Source organism: Panthera pardus, unplaced genomic scaffold (assembly GCF_024362965.1).
Source record: "Panthera pardus isolate Hobbes unplaced genomic scaffold, ASM2436296v1 HiC_scaffold_24, whole genome shotgun sequence".
Taxonomy (NCBI): Eukaryota; Metazoa; Chordata; class Mammalia; order Carnivora; family Felidae; genus Panthera; species Panthera pardus.
The window spans coordinates 55372063-55393291 of record NW_026526810.1 but is presented as its reverse complement, the minus strand read 5'-3'; the positions used below and the strand labels follow the sequence as shown (position 1 = coordinate 55393291).

At 52.9% G+C, this 21229-nt stretch overlaps 1 protein-coding gene across 1 annotated transcript; it reads right to left on the bottom strand.

Moving 5' to 3' along the window:
* Positions 1-215: 215 nt before the first annotated feature.
* BMF (Bcl2 modifying factor) lies at positions 216-20917 on the bottom strand. The gene is given in 7 exon segments (XM_019442593.2): positions 216-4243; positions 16195-16355; positions 17812-18108; positions 20283-20369; positions 20372-20410; positions 20796-20851; positions 20853-20917. Coding segments are annotated over 7 exon segments (807 nt in total). The 3' UTR covers positions 216-4141.
* Between the last annotated feature and the right edge of the window lie 312 nt (positions 20918-21229).

Below are 21229 nucleotides of genomic sequence, written 5' to 3'. Positions count from 1 at the left end.
ACTCTGCCCCTCCCCCCCACCCCTCCCTCGTTTTTCCACCTCATGAGGCCTTCCCTGTGCTGCTTATGGTGAGGTCAGCATGGCTCTTGTCCACTCGCAGAGTCGAAAGGAAGTCCTGACAAAAGCAGGGAGACTGGGGGTAACTCAGGACAAGAGTCTAATTCCCTGACAGATTCCCTTGCATTTTTACCACACCATGAAAAAGAAAGACCAGCTCTGCTTTAAATGGTTTTATTAAAAATTGTACCAATTGATGGGGGAAAATATACACACACACACACACACACATATACGCATGTGAAGAACGTAAAGCCGAATACTCTGTACAGGTTAAAAAACAACGGATCCCCATTCCCCTCCCTCTCTTTCCCTGTCTCTCTCTCAGAGGCAGAGTGCCTAGAGCCCAGGACAACTAACCTGGGCTGGGCAAAATGCTACATTCTCACTGGGTCTCCCCCTGCAGCCCCTGTGGACCAAGGGATGGGGCAGCCCACTGGGCAATGCTCACAGAGGAGGGAGAGGCGCTGGCCACTTGTGCAGGCAGCGGGGGTGTGGGGAGGTGGGGGGGCGGGGAGACCCGGAGCCTGTTCTCAGCACCTGTGCCTGCAAGGCTGGTGCATCTATGGAAGAGCTCGGCTTTCTGTGTTACTCCCTCAAAGCTCAAAGTCCCCACCAGCCGATGTGCCCCCTGCCCACCGTGTGCCCACAAGCCTCGAAGGCTGATGTTAACCCCTTCCTGGACCGAGTCCAGCCAGGGTTCAGCACCCAGAGGGCCCTGTAGCTTTTTGCAGCCCAGGCTGAACACTGATTCCCAGAAGCCCCGCTGAACCGTGAAGGCAGAAGTCTTTCTGTTTTTGCTGCTCTCCACTCTCCTTACCCCCTCTTCATCAAGTCTACCAGACGACACAAGCTTGCCAGCTCTCAGTGTGCTCCTTGCTGACCAGGACAGGCACAGTGGCTCTCCAGCTTCCGGTGGAGGCCCTGGCTGACCATCCCAAACAAGCCCCTCCCTGCCAAGCCCCGGCTGGAGCCATCCTTGTATGAGGCTGGGCCACTGGGGGCAGTGAGACAAGTCAGCTGGGTCCCTCTGAGCACGCCTGACACGTAAGTTCTGGACACAGACCTACACCCCTCAGGGCTTGGAGAGGTCACTGGGAGGTGATCTTTCGCTCCCTTGGACTAAGTAAGAAAAGGCAACGGGGACAGCTCTCCAGCAGCCCAAACTTTGAAGCAGGCAAAGGCAGAGAGGCCAGTTCAGGTCCTCCAACCCACTGAAGGGGTCAGATGTCTGGCCTGGGTGGGGTTTTCTCCCAGTTCTGTCTACCAGCTTCCAGAAACCCCTACTCTAGGGTTCTGAATTAGAAGGGCTATTTTGACCCTGAATATCAGGCTTCCTCCCTCCAGGGCTTTTCTATAATGAAAGGAACATTTCCAGCCCCTCTCCCACCCCTCACCCTCGGCAAACCACAACAACTCCATAAGTCTTCAGCTGGTTACAGGTCAGGAGGCAGGTCAGAGTCTCCCTCCCTCCAAATCTGATTCTCCACCCCCTAACTACACACAGCCATGCTCCTCGGGGTGGGGGGATGGGGAAAGGGGGCCCAGAGGGAGGGATGTGTCTCCTGAGGCTGGTCTTGAGGAATGTTCAGACCAACTCAGCAGGCCGAGGGGGAAGGGGCCAGTCTAGATCACTAGGCCAATTAAAAACAGCCAGTCAGGAGGAACCTCTCTCCTTCCTGGGGCTATTTACCTCCTGGGTGTTTTTTGGGGAAGAGGAAGGAGGGGTTTAAAATTTTGCCCCAGCTTGCTTAGGAAAGTGAGCTAGTTCCTGGCGTCACCTAAAATGGAGACAGCTAGTCAGACCACCCTCCACCTGGCCCCAGGCTCAATGTTCAGGTGGGCTTGTCAAACTCTGGGCTCAGTTCTCAGGGCAGGCCACAGGACATCCTGCCTGGGCCAGCAAGATCTCTGAAGCTGATGGCTTTGCCTCTCGGCACCTAGACTATTTCTTTGCTCTCTCATTCAGCTTAGGTGGGAAGTCTACTAGGAGGGGTTCAAAGCGGCTGGCAGAAATAATCGTGGTTTTCTTATGTGTGCCACTGGAGCACACATCAGCACCCTGCCCGTCATAGTCTCGGTCCAGGAGAGGGGGGGAAACGACACATGTCCGATGCACATCATAAAATGGCGTGGAGACACGCAAGAAAGGCTGCATTTCACAATAGTCAGCGTGTCCCAGAGCCGGTCTTCACCTGTTCCCTGGGCTCCTTCTTGTAAGCAGGAACCCATCTTCTTAGCAGACAAACCATGGTACACACCCTGAGAATGGAATTCTAGCCAAGAAGAGGTAATACCTCAGAACATCCAAGCAGAACAAAACAAAGGCTAATGCACAGTTTGAGGTCCTTCACCCCAGGGCCACTGTGAGCCCATATGGCACCTTCGTGCAAATTAGGAAAGGCACCCCTTCCTCTGAGCAGACATAGCCTGACACCAGGGCATGTAGCCTGGCGGGCAGAGCATGAGCTGGACTTTAGCATCTATTCTCTTCTTCTGCAGGTGCCCTTGTGCAGTGAACAACCTGCCCAACTGTACATCCAGTAGATTAATGCTTCCTTCAACAGTACTGAAGACCTCCTCTCTGTAGAACTGGAGGAGCTTGGACTTGTTTAGAGTTAAGAGTCTACTTGGGCTCTTCCAATTTCCCTGGGGAGCCCTGAGGTCTTCTCTGCCTTTTCTTTGGGCCTTGCTTCACATTAGCACCAATGTTATCTTGTCGTACATATGCAAAAATTATAATTTAATTTCTGCGGTGTCTGGTTAACAGATTCCCCGTGTCTTTCCAGATTCCCCGCATCTACTATCAGAGCTGCTAGACTGGCTGCTTTAAATTCTCTCCATTAGTGCCACAGCAGGGAGAGGAGGGAAGTTCAGAGGCAGCTGTGATCCCACGGAGCTCCAGAGCACGCCCTCCTGGCCTAGCTGGAAGCTGAAGGAAGACAGGAAACGTGTACCCAGCTCTGCCGTTTCCACACTCTAATCATTGTCGGTTACTCTAAAAGACACATTTCAGCTGACAAAGCCACTGTGCTGGCTTCTGCCTGTATCCCACTAGGTGTGAAAAAGGAATGGGGATAAGCGGGAGGAGGTATGTTGTTTCCAAGGAAACCAGGGGGTCTGGGTTCCTCGAGGGCTGACTCCTATTATAGATGGGATGGCCACCGCATTTCCCAGCCCCACCGTAATCCTGCCCCTTCATGCTCTAGAGTGCTGATCCTGGGGGAGGAAAGCAGTGTGTTGGCTGGCTCTTTTGAAAGAAGAGCTGACGAAGGCACAAGCTGCTGTCTGTGGCATGTTCATTGGCTATGTGGCTCATCCGTGGTTGACACCCAGCCAGTCCCAGGCAGCTAGAGGTGGCAGAGGTTTGGCACCTCGGGACCAATCCTGGGGCCTCTGGGCGAGACCAAGTAAGACTTGAGGCCTACCCAGAAGTTTGGTTCATTTTGCGGCATATGTGAGGGGGTCCTTGGAGAAACCCAACCCTCCCTGAGGTCTTGCTGGAGATGACAGGGGCTGGGCGAGAATCCCTGAGCCCTTGGGGCAGGCACTGGCTGGGCCAAAGGAGAACCCAGATACGGGGGGGCTGGTGGACTGGCCTAGTGAAGTTGCTCAGCTGGAAAGCCCCTGGCTGAGGCCCTGGGGGATTGAAGGCAGTGTGACTGTCAGGTCTTGGCCCCGTCCATGTCCACAGTAGAAGGCTGATAGTTTTGGTGCAACCAGGAGTCTAATCCAGTCTCCTAATTTCTTAACCAAGCTCCTATGGGAAAACTACAGTCCACTCGCTGGAGAACATCACTACCTGGTCATCTTCAATGGCTCACTGAAGACTTGACTTGTCAGAGCCCTTGGGAGGTCCCACATCACAGACACATCAGCCTCTACTTCAACAGTGTTTGACAAAGGCCCTCATTCCTGGTGAGGTCCTGAACAGGGAAAGAGGTCTCACTTGGGTACGTCTTATGTACACAGAAACTTTTAAAATGCAAACACAAAACAGCAATGAATAAACTTCACAAGACGCGGGCTCAGTCCTCGCTGATGTCCTTCCTGTGGTGCCCCATGCGAGGAGGGCAGCCCAGCCTCACCTGGGACCTGCCCCATTCCTGTTCTCTTCTGCATTCAAAGCCAGGTTGTGTAGGAAGAGGAGAATCTGCCACCACACTCGACGGCGGTTTTGCTGGTGCTGGAAGGCAGTGGGGGGAAAAAAAATCAACATAATTCCTAAATGTAGCCTGTAGCCTTGATGACTCCTTATCATTCCTGATAAAAGTGCAGATCGACAAGTCTGAGGGCAGCACTTTAATCCTATCAGTACAGCAAACCCTGGGGGAGGGGGGAGGGAATGGGAGGAGTGGCTGATGAGGAGGGGGAGATAGTTGAGTGCTCCAAAAACAATTGCAGTTTTAACATTAAAAAGAAAAGACCAGGCTCTTTATGCACTGTGCACAAGAGGATTAAACTTTTTCCCCTGCTTGCAGGATTTTCCACAGTTTAGCCAAGTGCTGCTTTTAATCAGATTGGCTCCTGAGCCCCTCAAACCTCAGCTGCACGAACAACAAACTTTCTTCAGAAAGAAAGAGAAGTGCCCCTTCCCTCCCCCAACTCCAAAGTAACACAGAGAACAAGGGGGAAAAGGGGGGGAGTCTCCATCTGCAAGTGATTTGACACTGTGAAGGTCAAAGGGTTAATCTTCAATTTAAACCACACTGCTGAGGCAGCAAAAATCTGATTTCATCCAGTGCAAACACGCACACATGGACACATACACACACACACACACACACACATACACACACACACACACACACACACTTGTGTGCCTGCCCTCTCTCCCTTCCCAGCATCTCCAGCTCAGTGCTGCCCTTTTTATAGCTGCTCTTGACAGTAAGCCATAAATAATCCCTCTTGGAGCGCTTTCCTACTGACTGGAGCCAATTAAACGTTAAGCAAGAACATACTTGAAAACAAAACAAAAACAAAGAATGCACACTACTCTCTGGGGGTTATCCCAGGTCCTACTGTCAGGCAGGGAAGCTGGGGGCAAAGGGCAGGGGTCAGTGGCTCTCAGTGGCTCTCAGGATTGCGGCTGGTGCCCCACCCACACAGGTACCATGTGCCCGGGGGCCAGGGGAGGCCCCAAAGGGACTGGGGTGCTGGAAGAGGCTGTCTTTGTCTGCCAGGCAGGAGGACTGGATGGGGGCCCTCTCCACAGGGTCCTCAGTGGATAAGGGAATAAAAAGCTAGTGTGCAGGAGGAAGCCAGCACGGGCTGGACCTGGATTACTTCAGTGGCCGTGGCAGTGAGCATGTTCGTGTGAAGCGTCAGCAGAGCCGGGGCGCTTCTTAGGCTGTCTTTAATCACTGCCCCGGCCCCTACCAGGCAACTCCTCTCAGATGAAGAGCATAGGGTAAGTCAGTGGCAGAATGGAAAGTGAGCCCAGGTCTCCTGCCCCCACAGAGCTTCATGGGCACGGCCAGCCCTGGCCTCCGGGACTTTCCCCCGGGGACCCATGTGGGTTCCAAACAGCACGGGTTCCGTTCACCCTACCTTAGGCCACAAAGGGAAGGGAGGTGAGATGTCAACTGAGGCCGACCTCAGGGCCCTGCTAAGGTAGGTGAAGAGGACGCCCCCACTGTCTGGGGCAACAGCATGCCCCTTTCCCCCAAGGAAGGAAGCCTGGAAAACAACCCAGAAAGTTGGAGTCGCAGTTACTGCCAGGAGGGGAAATTGGGGTGTGCCACAGAGGAGTCCTGGCAGACTGTGCAGGAGAATGATGGCTTCCTTGTGTTTTGTAAACAAAGATGAGTAAAAAGAGGAAACACACCCGGCTTAACAAAATCTGGTTAGAGTAAAGTAGCGTGAAAACGAACTCAGCTGCAAAACCTGAAGACTCTGGCCTGCCTGCAGCAGCTGGGCAGAGCACCCCTCCTCCTGTTTCCCGCCCCCAGCTGCTGCCCAGGACAGGTGCAAAGGTCATTTGGCGGAACAGGAGGAAAATCCAGGAAAACACCGGTCCCCAGAGAGGCCAGTCTGCTGGAATTCCAAGTCTCTTCAGGTGCCTGTTTGAAAAGGCCAAGTAACAATAACAACCACGATCATGACAAGAATAGTAACACTGAATGTACCAGGCTGTGTTCTGAGTGTTTTACGTCCTTGCTTCTCAAAGTGTGGTCCATGGACCAGCAGCCTCAGCATCATCTGGGAGCTTACTAGAAATGCAGACCTACTGAATCAGAACGTGCATTTTTGACAAGATCCCCGGGGGACTTGGAGACACATTAAACTCCTTTGGCCTTCTCAACAACCTTATGAGGTTGCTATATACTCTCATCCCCATTTTACAGATGAGAACATTGAAAGAGTTAGGTAATTTGGCCACGTGGCTAGTCGGTGGCAGGGACTGAACTAAATCCAGACTACCTGGCCCTAGAGCTATGTCCTTACCCATTATCATTAGGTTCTGAGTGCCAGCATATACCTTTCTTTATGCCAAAGCAGACTCTCTCTCCTCCCCTTCTCTAAATCATATCAAAAGAGCTCAATGGCCAAGGAAGGGAGATTACAATTCTATGATTTGGGGCCTAGGCCAATCCCATTTATGTATTTCCCTAATGGAGGCCACCTGCTGCCTGGGTAACTTCCTGGGGCCTGAGGCTTCTGGGGATGAGGCAATGCAGCATTCTCACTCCCATCATTTGGGGGTGTTGGGAGACCCAGAAACAGCTGTGGGCCAGAGAGCCCTGTCAGAATAGAAGGCTGAGGTCTTGCTGGGTGACACAGGCAGGCCTAGATACAGGAGGCAGGGCACATAGGCCCACCTTTGGGAAGACCCAGGTCCCGTGCTTCTGCCTGTGACAGGCCTCAGGGTACATGAATCAGCAAGGAAGGCACTGGGCGGTGGATGGTCCCTGGGCCAGGAATCAGAGGACCTGGCTGTAGGCTGGGATTTCCCACCAGCCTGTCTGTGAGTCCTCACTTCCCTAATAAGTGAAATGCAGGCACGGTTATTAGACCGTGGTTCCCAAACCTGACTGTCACAGAATCCACTGAGGAGCTATTATACATACAGAGTCCCAGGGTTCCACCCAGACCAGCTAGTCAGAATCTTTATGGAAGGGGTCCAGGAATTTGTACTTTGAACAAATTCCCTGGGTTGACATTTTTAAAATCAGAAGTAACATTTACTGTATATTTCAGTCATAAAAGTAATACATGTTAACTGGAGAAAAACTGGAACATACAAGACATGAGAGAGGAGAAAATAAAATCACTCGTGATCCTATGGACTAGAAGAAAACACTTCATGACTTAGTATTTTTTTTCGGTCTCCTTCAATCTCTTCCCATCAGAATAATGACTTGGCCAAGCCAGAGGTAAATCCTTCCCAGGTGGTTCTGAGGCAGCCAGGCCACAGACAGGCATTTGGAAACCACTGAGGTGCTTTCCGACCCTAAGGTCTGTGACGGGAAGTTTGTCATCCACGATTACCTTCAGCTGAGTCAAGCCTGCCTGTTGGAGGGTCTGGGTGGGCTTGGAGACCAGCAAGAGCAGGGTCTAGTAACCGGTGCACAGCCTCAGAAGTCCCTTCTCTGGGCACTAGCAGATGCCACATAAATTCCGCTTGGTCTTCTCTTGTCACAGGGCAGCCCCCAAAAGGCCCTTTTCTGAAATGAAGCAAGCTGCTTCATACCAAGACTATCAGAGAATCCCCTGGTTATGAGGAACAACAATAAATACAATATTTAAAAAAATTAAACAAAAGGAGAAAAAAAGGCACGAAGGGAGGCCAGGGAGAGAAATAGTAAGGAGGAAGGAAATCGACATTCACTGAACAGGATGAGGAATACAAAGACACCAAGACACCAGAGAACACGGATCCTTCCAGGAGAAGGTGTGAAGGAGAAGGGCAAAAGGAAGGGGGAAGCAAGAAGGAGTATGCTTGGCCTCTGACTCTCAGGCACTTGGCATAGCACAGAGCATAGAATCTGAGATCAATGAATGCAACGCCCCATCCCCACCCCAGAGCAAGGCCCAACTCTCCCAAACTCAGCTTGCGCACCCCTCTAAGTCAGGGAACCTGCAAAAAAGTGGGGGTTCTAAGGATGCATAGTCAGGGTACCCTCAGGGATAGGGGCTGAGGTACAGGGGATGGGATACTGCTGGGAATTTAAGCTTACACCAGAAGCCCTCGAATTCAGAGTTCAGAGGGTAAGACCAAGGCATGGAGGGAAAAAATGGAGGTGAATGGTCCAAGGGAAAGGGTCTCAATATAGTGGATAAAAATATCTTCTCTAGTTAAGATAGCACAGCCAGGCAGTGGAGACCTAGGGTTCTTCTTTGACCCCGGCCCGCTTTCTGGCTGTGGCCGGCAGAGGAAGGCAATCAGCTGACAAGTGTTCAAGTTACCCCCACTGTGCACAAGGTACGGCAAGTGACTGCACAGCCATGCATCCCGTGTACCAGGGAACTCGCAGGGACACACAGTAGGTACTCAACAAGTGCACGCTGGACCAACTACAGAAGAGTCAACCTCGCAAGATAACCCACTTGTCTGAGGCCAGGAACAACTGATGTCTGGCCAGGTCTAAAGATGTACTTGATGTGATAGTATCAGCCTCTTGCCTGGAGAGAGGCCCAACTGGTAAAAGGCTTTTTTTCTTCTTCTTTTTTTTTTTTAAAAAGAGCTGGCTGTGGTGTCTGACAAGGTTGGATTACACAAATCAAACTCTGTTTCATCCCACGTGGCCTCTGCCCTAAGCACAAAGAGCGTTCCCTCCCCTCCCCGGATAACAATCTCCCTCTGCCTCTCTCCCTCTGGATCCAATTCACACCCTCTGGGGGCTTTGTGTGTCACCGGTGTTCCAGATGCTCTAGCAAAAAGCTAATTCCACCCCAAAGAACAGAGGAAAGAGCAAATCTATGCTGTGGCCCCGCTTGAAAGAAACAGTGGCAATTTACTGAGCTGACAGCAGTTTATAATATCTCATACTTAGAGTACTTTCCTATCTTTCCATTTGCTCTTCACAAAGATCTGGGGACACAGGAAGGACAGGCGTGATCAATCCCACTTTACAGATGGGGAAACAAAGGCTCGGAAACATTACCCTAAGCATAGTCCGTTGGGAGGGGAGGTTATTGGGACCCCTGGCCTCTGACTCCAGAGCTACATTTTTCCACTAAAAGATTACAGTATGTTTAGTCGCATCATGAAAACAGTACTAACTTTTCAAAGAGAATCGCCACTGAACTGCTCCCCTAGTATGCTTAAAGACATTGTTTCCAGATCATTAACTATTTAGTAAGGATGCTGTGGACCAGAAAAAATAGACCTTTCAGAGGCAGAGCTAACTGAAGATCAAACAGAAATAAAGCCAAAACTGCTCCGAAATGATAACTTCAGATCATGTTCAGAAACCACGCTCAGTTTCTTTAAAATGCAGAGTTTCATATACGCTGTTTTAAGGGAGACACGCACTCCCCAAAGTGACGCTTTCCTACCTCTTCCCTTTACCGTCACACTCTAAACTCACCCTGGCAGGAGCTGAGGGAAAGAACCTTGCCACTGAGAACAGGAACACAGAGATAAGAGACACTTCAGGAAAATTCCACTTGAGAGAAGTCGAGAAGATATTTTTGTTCAATTCAGCAAGCTCCTATCGAGCACCCAACTGAGCTAAGACTTTCGAAGGACGTAAAGATGAGCAAGATGTAAACTGTCCTCAATTATTTTCCAATCTGAGGGAAGAAAACAAGAGCAGAGAACCAAGTTTTACAGGAGGCAGAGCCGGGTCAGGGCAGTAAGTGGGCGTCCCTCAGGCTCTTGTTTTCTAGGAGGTTCCCGCTGAGAGCAGAGGTAGGTAGCGGGAAGACCGTGGTTTTAGGATGAGTCAGAGCTGTATGGCTCCCAGTGCAGCCACTTACAGTGTGACTCAGGTACGCTGTCTCCCTTCTGGGAGCCTCAGTTTCCTATAAAATGGGGACAATGGGCTCTAGAAGTATGAGGTTGCTGTGGCGATCAAACGAGAAAAGTATATGTACGGCCTTGGCCTGGTGGCTGCACCGAGCAGCTCCCTCTCCACAGTGAGGACAGGGAAAACGCGGGCCCCACTTAACCTTGCCGAGCACTTCCCTCAACACCCTGTGCTCAGAGCGCCCGCCCCGGGAGCGCTATCTTCTCAACAGACTTAGGAAGTCCTGGGGAAATCCCTGACTTTTCACTCTGAGATGGGCCAAGGCAGCTAGAGGCAGCTGGGCCCAGAATTCCAGGCTGCCAAGCTGAGCAAAGGATTCTGAAACCCACAGGGCAGCCCCTTGGGTCCAGGGGCCCACTGCCCCGGAAAGCTTCTGACCCAGACGCGGGAGGAACGAGCAACGTGGCAAAACGGAAAAAGAAAAAAAATACCCCTCGCCAAGAGCTTCCTCAGCGCAGCCAGCAGTGCTATGGGGACGTTGAAGCCACCGACTGCCACCGTGGCAACACCAATCCCTTCTTCAAGGAAGAAACGGCAGCCTGGGGCCAGCCCGTTCTCAGTGGAAGACAGGAGGGCTTCCTCTAATGCAATTGAAGGCCACTGGCTTCAGCCACTGGGGAATGGTGGGAGAGGAGGGATGGGCTATGTGCCCCTCCACATCCCCAGAGCCTTGTGCTGCATCTCCACAGCCTCTGGGGGCGGGAACCATTGGGGCCCTCACCTGGCTTCCCGCAGCCTGAGAACTCCTCCATGGGAACTACTAAACAACTTCTAAAGAACTCACGAAGCAACTCTGGGGTGTGTGCTCTGGCCGAGAGTGAGGGAGAGAGGGGACTGAGGAGTGGCAGATCCGTTGTACATCTACAAGGCTGTGGAGGAGGAACCCCAAGGCTCTGACTCCCAAATTGGGGCCTTGGCAGCCGGCTGTTCTTGTCCTGCCTGCGGCCGGTTCCCTGGCCAGGACAAGGCAAGCTAAGCATGGAAGAAAGCTGGACCCTCCTCCTCACCACATACACTGACTGTTCTCGTTCTGGTCAGGGAGCATGCCCTCTTGGTTGCCAGACATGATCCAAAGGCAAACCAAAGATTTTTCTTTATTCTCCTTTTCTAGTACCTCTCCCAACCCCTCCTCTCCCATCACCCCCCCTCACCCCTAAGGAAAAAAAAAAAAAACAAAAAAAAAAACAACTCCCATTCCCAAGGCCTGGCTTTGGTGGGGAGGGAGTGAACTATCCGGAACTACAAGGCCCTTCTCCTGGAAGAGAGAGTAGTCAGGTGCAGAGTTGTGTGGGGAACTCGGCCTCTAGTCAGCCACGCTGATGACTCAGAAGCTAAATATAGTGAGCGATATAAACAGAGCCAGCCACAGAGCAAACACAGGGCCCCCAAGCCCCGGCCTGGCTCTCACGCACAGAGGCCCTCCACGGCCCCTCCCCCAGTCTCACTCTTCCCCAGGCGCCCTCCTAGGTAGACCTCCCACTGCTGGAACAGAGGCTGGCTCCACAGAGACCTTCCCACTTTAAGGTCAAATCTCTGGGGCTCCTGCCCGGGCTGCCACATCTAGGGCCTGAACAACCTCATTAGCCACAGCCTGAGCCCCCAAAACCACTCAGCAACAAGGAGGGCATCCCAAAGGGTCAGGAAGCACTCAAGGGCACCCTGAACAAAGGATCCAGGCTGTTGGCAGATGTAAACACCACTCTGGGTACAACTTCCAAATGAGCTCCCTGAGAACTATAAAGACAGGTCCAAGCAAAATCCTAACATCATCTTTTGACACATTTCCCAAAGTGTTAAACTGCCCACACCTTAATAGTTATATGTATTATAATCTCCAATGGGCTTTCACATCTGCTCTGCTGGGTATCAGAAATGAAGGCTCAGAGAAGTTAAGTGATTTGCCCATGGACACAGAACTCATAAGTGACAGAGGTAGGATTTGAACTGAGGTCTGCCTCTAAGTCTAGGATCCTTTCTGTGATATTACAACTAAAGATAGTTTTTAGTGAGTGGCTGAAATTTTCCTCAGATGGCATTTTCCAGAAAGTCTAATTACTATTCAAAGACTTTCCAAATCTGACTATTCTCAATGAAACCACTCTTGGTCCAAGTGAAAAAGCCATTTCCGACTTAAAGAATTCCAATGCTCCTGTAGATTTACTCACTTAATGGTTTACAGTAGCTACTTGTTTTGAGGATTCTTGGGTTCTTAACACTGCCCAGAAATACCCTCCATAAATTTCAAGATAGCGCTGCTGGAACAAGAGAGGACAGCAGCAGCTACTATCCATTCTTAGGCCCATGCTGGAGGAGACCATGGCAGGTGGAATGAAAAGAAACCAGAACCCACACCTTCTGGCCAGAGTAGCCCGTGAACACAGTAAGGGAGCAAACCTGTTCCTCCTCTTTGCTGCTGAAGCTGGATAGACACAAAAACACCAGGGCACCTTCACAGAGCCTGAGTCAAGGCAGACCATGGTCAGCAGACCACAAGAAGTCACCTGCTACAGAGCAACAAAGAGAGGAAAGTTCTATTCCTGGCCCAGTCAAAGGAAGATGGGGCATGTGACCCGGTTTGGAAAGGCTTTTGCTTCCAATCACTTGGCCTCCACCTCTCTTGCTGCTTTGGAGACCCAAAGAGCTGACAGCAAGCACCTCACTGACACTGATCTTCTGCCTTCAAATCCTTGCCTTTCCATCTATTGGAGCCACCCAGAACTGATCAGTTGGGTAATGGGGCTAGAAGCCCATCCTGTATGCTCCCTAGGAAGCATGTTGGGAGGGCTTATGGCCAGCAAAAACTGACATCCAGTGGAATTTGCAACCATTTGAATCTGAGGTCATGGCACTCAATTTGCCATAATGCCATCCTACAACGCACTACCTGGTCATTGTACCCCACCCCCACCCCCTCTGGTCCACATCTCCTAGGAAGAAGGCTTCCCCTGATACAGAAAAAGAATAACTGAGGTCCGTAACCAGGGACAAAAAGTGGGAGCTCACACTCCCTACAGGACTCAGGGACCAATGGCCACGTTCTGGTCTTTGGACACCATTCCAGATCTAAGGAGAAAGGAAATGGCCAAGCCCACTCAACGTCTTACTGCCTCTTGAGTTGTGTTTCTTGGCTTTCTAAACTCAGCCTATAATGATGAGGAATGACCATTCTTTGAGGAGAAACAAGTGAGGCTGAGTCCTACAACTGAACAGCATGGACACCAATTTCTCTGTGCAGGGCAGGTGGAGGGGAGCTCAGGGCAGGCAGCTAAGGGATCAGCCTGGTGGGAGCAGTGGGAAAAGCACTGTGAACTGACAAGAACAAATGTAAGAGATGATCAAGCTTATAGACAGACAAAAGGAAACTAGCATTAAAGAGTACCCACTGTGTCTCTGGAACTTTCATTGGTATTTTCTCACTTAATCCTCACAATAAAATTCTGTGGTATTAGCTCTAATTTACAGAAGAGGTGCTACACTTGGCAAGGTCAAGTGCCTTCCTGATGGCTAGCAGGTGGCAGGGCTGGTATTCAAATCTGGGCCTTCTGACTTTGGACTCAAAGCCTAGAGACTTAAATTTAAAAATCCTAGTAACTCAGTTTCCTTGCCTGCAAAGATTAGGGAAGGGAATAGAGAAAGAAAATAAAAGAATGTTAAGAGTCACAACAGCACTTTCTAGATATGAAATAGTAGACTGGTTTATGTAATAATCAAGGTCAGAAAATGACTCACTTCTTAAAACTAGCTGCTAAGGGGAGCCTGCCTGGGTGGCTCAGCGGGTTAAGCGTCTGACTCTTGATTTCAGCTCAGGTCATGATCTTGAGCCCAGAGCCCTGAACCCCATGTTGGGCTCTGCACTGACAGTGCAGTACCTGCTTGGGATTCTCTCTCTCTGCCCCTCCCCCACTCTTGTGTACGCGCATTCGCGCGCCCTCCCCCCCCAAATAAATAATCTTAAAAAAAGAAAAAAACAAAACAAAACTAGCTACTAAAAGTTCCTCTGCGTGCCAGTGTTCCATCTGCCTGTGGCTAGCATCCTAGCCCTTTCTGCAGGATGAGCTCCTGGAGAAGGTCTGTGAGCAGGGTTAGTGGGGAGGACAGGGTTAAAAGCAAGAGGATTCCACAGACAAAAAGATTGGTTCTCTCTGTAATGGAAAATTTGGGAAAACCAGCTCTGGGCTGGAAAGGCTTAGCTGACCAGCCTCCTGCCACTGTGAGGTAGGAGTAGACAGCAGGCAGGAGGGGGAGGGGCACAGGGAACTCAGGAGCCAGTTTGGGGTGAGGTGCAGAGCAGGAGACACGGTTCTCCTTCAGCTCTGCTGCTCTGCCCCTCCCCCAGGCTGGGGTGGCTCTGGCTGATAGCTGAAAGCTGCCCTCCGAGAGGCAGCCCTGGACTGGGGGAAATGATGCCAAGCTGCAAAGTGCAGGGTCAGACCTTGGGATGAGGACCGTCTCCTCTCTTTCGGGACTGAGTTAGCAAGAAAGGGCCCTGGGCAATGTTCTAGTCCTATCCTCCCAGCCTGCCACCAAGCCTACAGGGACTCACCAATGGAGGGAGGAATATTCTGGGAAACAACTGTTGAGAGAGATGAGGTCCACTGGGAATGAAGAAAGCTACCTTCCAGACACTCCTGTAGATGAGTCCAGGAGACCCACAGCTCCCGTGTCCTCTAGCAGCTCCAGCACCGGGACTGGAAGCTGTGAGCTGGTCTCAGCCATCGGCCTGTACAACCAGGCTAGAGTGAATGGGCAGGAAGAAGGCCAAGAGCCGGAAATCCAGAATCAGAGTGAGTCCACACGTGGACTGAAGGGGAGACTCAAAGCCAAGTTTCCAGAAAACAATCAGCGGAGGGACTGGGGACTGGAGCGTGGGGCCAAAGGAGGAGGCTAAGCTGCCTTATTATCTAAACATAGGGCCACTCTCTCTTCCAGATCACTGAGGGACTGGGAGAGCTGACCAGGACCAGGTCTAGCCCTAGATTTCCCTCAGAACTCTTTGGCAGAAGGCACTAACCATATCTAACCCCCGGCGGTCTGTTCTCAGGAGACCAGGAGACCAAAAGACAACTTCTCTTTCTCCTGGTGCTGGCAGTGGTTTGGCCCGTAAGTCAAACCTACTCTGATCCCCTGAAGTTACCCATTTAACCTCAGGGTCTGCCCAAGAGTGATGAGATATTTATTCTCTTGATTTCCAGACACACACACACACACACACACACACACACACACACACACACACTGCTGGGACAGTCCCAGAGGTGGGGAACATGTTCATTTCCAGGTGGTGTGCCTTTGCTTCAGTGGTGGTTGTACTAGCACAGATTCAGCTTGGGCTCCTCTCCCTGCCTTGGCAGCCATCCAGAAAGCCAGCCCAGAGAGGAAGGGTTAAGTGTCTGGGGGCCGGCCCAGACAGCGGCTGCAGAGCAGGGCAGCCTCCAGCCTGTGGCACGGAGGGCTCCTCCAGCACGAGCCTGCCAGCCGCCGCCTTTGTTGATGGACTCTGCCACATGCTCGACTGACACGCGATGCTCCGCCCTGGCGGGGCTGGTGCCAGGCTGCCGGCCAAGCACCCGGCCGCCAGTCTGGAGAGCCTCTCCGAGGTTCGCTCTCCAGAGTCCCAGGTCCCGGTTCCCAGACAGAGACAATGAGGAGCAGCCTCCCCAGCTGGAAAGTGTCAGGTTACAACCAGTTCCACCACTTTCCCCCACTCAGGCCCATCCCTCGGCCTTGGTTACCCAGTTCCCCGCTGCACCTCGGCCAGGCACCCCCAACCGTCCAGTTTCACTGCAGCACCCTGAAAATCTTCCCCTCGGGGCTGTGAGGGACAATCTTCCAACCTGGCCTCAAGAAGACACAGTGTGTTGAGCAAGGCTGAGGAAAGCCACCCCAGGCCCTAGGAGACATTGTAGTGTCTCTTGACAAACCGTGGGACAAATCGCTTTTATGAAGCCCGAGCTGACAGAGGGCAGGTAACCAAGGTGGAGCTCAGAGATGAGGGCAAGAGTGCTCGGCCAGTTGGGCCCATCCAGTTCATGGGGATCATAATAGCTGAGGCCAAAACTCTGGGACCATATCCTCGAGGCCTGGCAGAGACAGAGTTGCTGAGGCAGGTCCTGGCCCCCCAGCCCCAGCAGACTCTCCCCCCGCCCCAAGCCCCCATGCCTACTTGCTGCATATGAAGCCGATGGAACTGGTCTGCAATGCACTGAAGCTTTCGGGCAATCTGTACCTCTGCTCGATGCTGCCAATGCCCTTCAGGGGGCTGCTCACCAAGGGGCAAGCCTGCAGGGAAACTGGCAGGGAGAGGGAGCCGGTAGCCAGCGTTGCCTGCAAAGACAGAGGGCCCATATCTCAGCATTCTCCACGACTGTACCACCTACCCCATGCCTAACACTCCTGGCTGAGACTTTATCGGGGTGCTCCACCCAGTTTGGGTAGCCTAACCTGCCTGTTACCCAAGCGTTGAAAAGCTGATACTCAGAGAACAGGAGAGAATGGTCCTAGCCTTCCCTGTAGTTCTCTAGTCACAGGCAGTGCCAGGGCAGAAGTAATATGCGTGGGTGAACTTGCCAGCCCTCTGTCCTTATTTACCAAGCTACGCTTGACCACAATTTATTTTTCATGCAGTAGCAGGTTGAAGCTCTACTCTGGAAAAGCACTGGAGGCAGTTCTCTAGAGTTCCTAGGTTGAGCAAAGCAAGGGAGAGAAAGAGAAAACCAAAATGTGCCTTCGCTTTTGCCTCTGGCTGGGCTCAGGTCCTGGAGCCCTGGGCAATGGAACTAAAACTAGGGAGAGAAAACTCCTCAAACCCATTGGATAGCCAAGTTCCTCTCTGGAGGAGCCCCAGGCCAGACCGCAAGACCTCGAGACCAGCGCTGCACCCTAACCAAATGCTGGCAATCGAGCTGCCGCTAGGGGTGCCCGCCTGCCTCCTCCCTCTGTTCCTTCTTCCCTGCCGGCCGGCCGGCCTTATCCATCTTCCCAGACTCCCGAAAGAACTACGGGGTAGCTCCCTCCAGGAATAACTGTAGCGTCTCTTCAATATGCTCCATCAGACATAGCAAGATAGCTTCTGAACCCTTTTTCTCCCTCCATAAGCTTTGTGCTAAAAGAAGAAAGAAGACTGAGTGTCTAACACTGTGCCTTTGCCAGAGGAGGGACATGTTACTCATAAAACAAACCATTTAAGCCCACAAATGAAGGGGTCTTGTCTGATCGAGCCTTGGAAACAGCCCCTCTGCTGGCACTGAGCCCTGGCAGGCCCAACCTCTTTCTCCAGTTCCCCTTCCAAAGCCCAGAAAGTCCCAAGTGACACCTTGTGCCTTCAAAAACCTTCCCTCCCAGAAAGGGCTGGGTTTTTCCCTTCAGGGTCAACAGCGAGTCACAGATCCCGTAACCCTCTCCAGGGCAATGTTGGCCAATTGGCAGAAGGCATAGCACTACCAGGACACAAAAGGTTGGGCCACGCAACTGGCCACAAGATGTAAAAGCTGAGGCCCAGGTACCCCTTCTCCGACCCAAGAAGACACCATGGACCCAAGGATCCCTGCAGAAAGGGACAAAAAGGCAGAAATAATGGCACAGCAATTTGCCTTTGTTGGTGCCCATGGAGCACAGGTGAAGAGCATGAACAAGCAGAGAAGCACGGTGACAAGAGTCGAGGAATCAATAGCCCCTGCGGCTCAATTGGGGAAGGAAATAACAAAGCGCAGGTTTGGGGAGGGGAAGTCCCCTCTTTTCCCCCAGTCTCTATGGGAGGAGTCCTGAGGCTAAGAGCACTCACCATAAAAGAGTCGCTGGGGTTCTTCGGTCACCCCACAAGGCAGCATGACACCCTGACTCGGGGAGGCCGGACTGAGGGTCTGGGTGGCCTTGTCTTCCTGGCTGGTGGGTCGAAGCCCAGGACCACAGCAGTGGGTGAGAGGGAAGAGCTGCAGATGGCTGAGGGGGCAGTCCAGCTGGCTCTGGGCAAACAGGTTAGCAGACAGCAAGCTCCCAGGCTGGGTCCCCGGCTCCCCATCCTCTGGCTGGAACACATCATCCTCCAGCTCCTCCACACACTGAGGCGGCTCCATCTCCCCTGCTGGGGTGCAATGCAGGCATCTGGGGTGCTGTCCCCTGCCCCAAGGCCGAACCTGAAGGACTCCCCCTTTCCTTTCTCCTTTCCCTTCTACCTGGGGGAAGTGGGGCCCGATACTGATGACAAACGACCTGGTGATAAAGTACCACTGAGGATGACACCCTCCCCAAATGTGGCCTGCCTCACTGCTCAAGGAGGCTCCACACCTCCTCCCTGGGCCTTCCCAGAGCCACTCCCACCTTGGCCTTTTCTTCTGACCCGGGCTGGTTCTGGTCATGAAGTCTGACTGCAATTGACTCTGAGCAATAGCAGAGGCATGATCAACCACGGCAAGTACTCAGGACACCCGGGGAAATGTCAACAAGACTAGGCCCTGCGAGTTGCTGTGGGAGGGCAGAGGGTGCTGTGACTGGCTGTACACACAGTGGTCACTACACACACACACACACACACACACACACACACTCACTCACTCACTGCCCTGAGAAGTAACCACCAAGCTCTCATCCCAGTCTGAGCTGAGCTCCAGGCTCAGCAGCAAAAACAAAAGCCAGCAATCCGAGGGCAGCCAGGTTCCCTCCAAACCTGCTAGGCCCCGCCCAGCTGCCCATCTCTTCTAGTCTCCACCCCCTGCTTGCTCAACACAACAAACAGGCTCCACGCTGTGGTAAGAGTGTGTCCTGGAAGAAAGGGCAGAAAGACCCAAGTTAGACACTGCCCTCACAGCAAAGGGGAGCTGTCTGCCCACCACAGCTTGGCCTAGATGGTAGGTCCAACATCCGGCAGGTGGCCAGCCTCCCCCACCCCAGCTCACTAGCCTCCATGACTACTCACGAGTCTCCATGACTTCAATCTTCTTTTCCCACAGCCTACCATTCCTGTCAGCGCTGAACGTGAGATTGGTATAACCTTCCTCACAGAAGGAAGTGAAATTCAGCCCTCTTTCTGTGACCTCACTCACCGCCTGTATACTACTCAGGTTGTTGGCATGAGTTTCTTGGTGATAAAGAAGTTCCTCTTGCTCCACCTGATGGCTCTTGGAAGTCTGAGTTTGGAGCCACCCAGCAACTTTAGCTCCCAACTCAGCCCCCTACACACACAGGAGGAACCTGTTAGGACCCCTGGGGCAGCCCGAAGCAGCAACTACCTGAATGGTTAAGGATACAGAGGGACACTGTTTGTCACTGCCAGACTCACTGAGCGATCCCCTGGGAATTTTGTCTCTCCATCTCTTGCCTTTGAAGAACAAGCCAAATGGTCTGTGGCTTGGTAAAGTACTTAAAGGACTCTCAGTTAAATTCAGAATCTTGGCTTTCCCAAATGCAAGCTCTCTCTGAGGTGCTTGCTTCAACTCCCTCCATCCCAACCAGTCCATGAGCAATGTGTGATCCTATCTTTGTCCTCTTCCCTGGTGAGGAGACGCCCACTCGGATGGCAAAACAGGCATGTGGTGTTCTTTGGGAAGTGTTTCCCAAAGAAGGGTAGGAGATCTTCAGCTTATCAGCACCAGGAAACAAAGTTTCCGGCTGAAAGGACCAAGCGCTATCTTGCCAGTCACCTGGCAGGGGCTCCCCTCCGGCCCTCAACCTTCTCTCTACAAGCTGGCAATCCCAGCCTAAGAAGAGGCCCTCCAAAGCTAATCACAAGCAGGAGTCATTGTCTTGGTTCTTCCTTTGAAGCCAGCCACCTCCCCCTCCCCCTCCTCCTCCCAGCAAAGCCCCAAAGTTCAAGCCTTGCCTGGACTGGACTGTGGGGGAAATGCAGCCATAGGGTGTGTCTTTGCAAGCCCTGAGGACCCTACCCATTCTCCACAGGAACTGCAGGTGGCTCTTATGTAAGTGGGAGCCTCCAGAGGGGAGCTGGGCAAGGTCAAGTGTAAACTGGGATAGGTAAAGAGACCCTCTTCTCCCCTTGCTGAGGAGGTGATGTCCAAACTGGTAGGAGGAGCACACTTCCTGAGAGGACTGCCTGGGAAGGCTTTATTCCTAGCAAGGGGAACCAAAGCGCTCTGGAGCCATCCCAGCCCCTAAGGGCTCTAACAGGGATGCTGAATTTAAGACTCCTCCTCCCAGGAGAAGGCAGTAGCCACGCTCTGAACTTCGACAAGAGCTAAAATTTGGGAACGCACACATACAAGCATACGCACTCACGCACCCACACAACACACAGCAGACCTGGGTGACTCCAGGAGAGAGTCTCAGCCTCCGAGTCGTGATGCCAGGGCTCCGCGCCAGGGTCCAGCGTGACGAGCACTCGGGGGCTTGGCGCCCAGACTCAATTGGGAAGGAGGGAAAGAGCCCAGCTGTTAAGGAGAGGAGCCTTCAGACTCCGCAGGGAGGCAGGACGCCCCACAACTCCCTGTCCTACCCCAAAGTCAGATCCAGAGGCAGGGCCGTTCGCGGGAGCCCAGGTCTGCTCAGCAGTGAGCCGCAGGTTCCCCTACCCACCTGGACCCAACTGCTTGCGGTCTTAAATGCTACTACCCTCAAGTTCCCTCGTGGAGCAGAGCACTAGATGAGGGTTCTGTACCCCGTTCCCGTACCCCAGCGCTCCAGTCCTTCATGGTCACCCCACACGCCCGCAGCCCAACCCTTCCCGGGCCCCTAAGCGCAGCACGACTCCACTCCCCACTTCCCCGAGGAGGTGCGATCCAACTCCGCCCGGTCCCCGGCCGCTGGCGCGCTCACCGGGCCGCGGCGGGTGGCGGGAGGCGCTGGCAGGGGCGGCAGCGGCAGCTGGCGGGCTGGCGCGGGAGAAGGCCACTGTGCACCGCGCGGTATTGTTTCCAAAATACGCCCGCTCGGGGCATCCCGCAAACAGCTGATGAGGCCCCGCCTCCAGCGCGTCATGCCTACGGCTGGCCAATGGCGAGTGGAGCCCCAAGTCCCGGGCTGGGCGGCTGCCAGGGACGGTCACGAATGTACGTACCTTCCCTTGGAAACATTGCAAGGGGCCGAGCGAAATTCCGGCTCCAATCAGAAACGCAATTGCAGCGCCATAGTCCTAGCAGATTCCGTTCCTAACGCAAGCTGGGGAAGGGCTGGAGAGTCCCTGAGTCCGCTCTATTAGAAGGGAGAGAGGGGGCGCCAAAGTGACTTTTATCTTCTTTTTCTCGGGAATG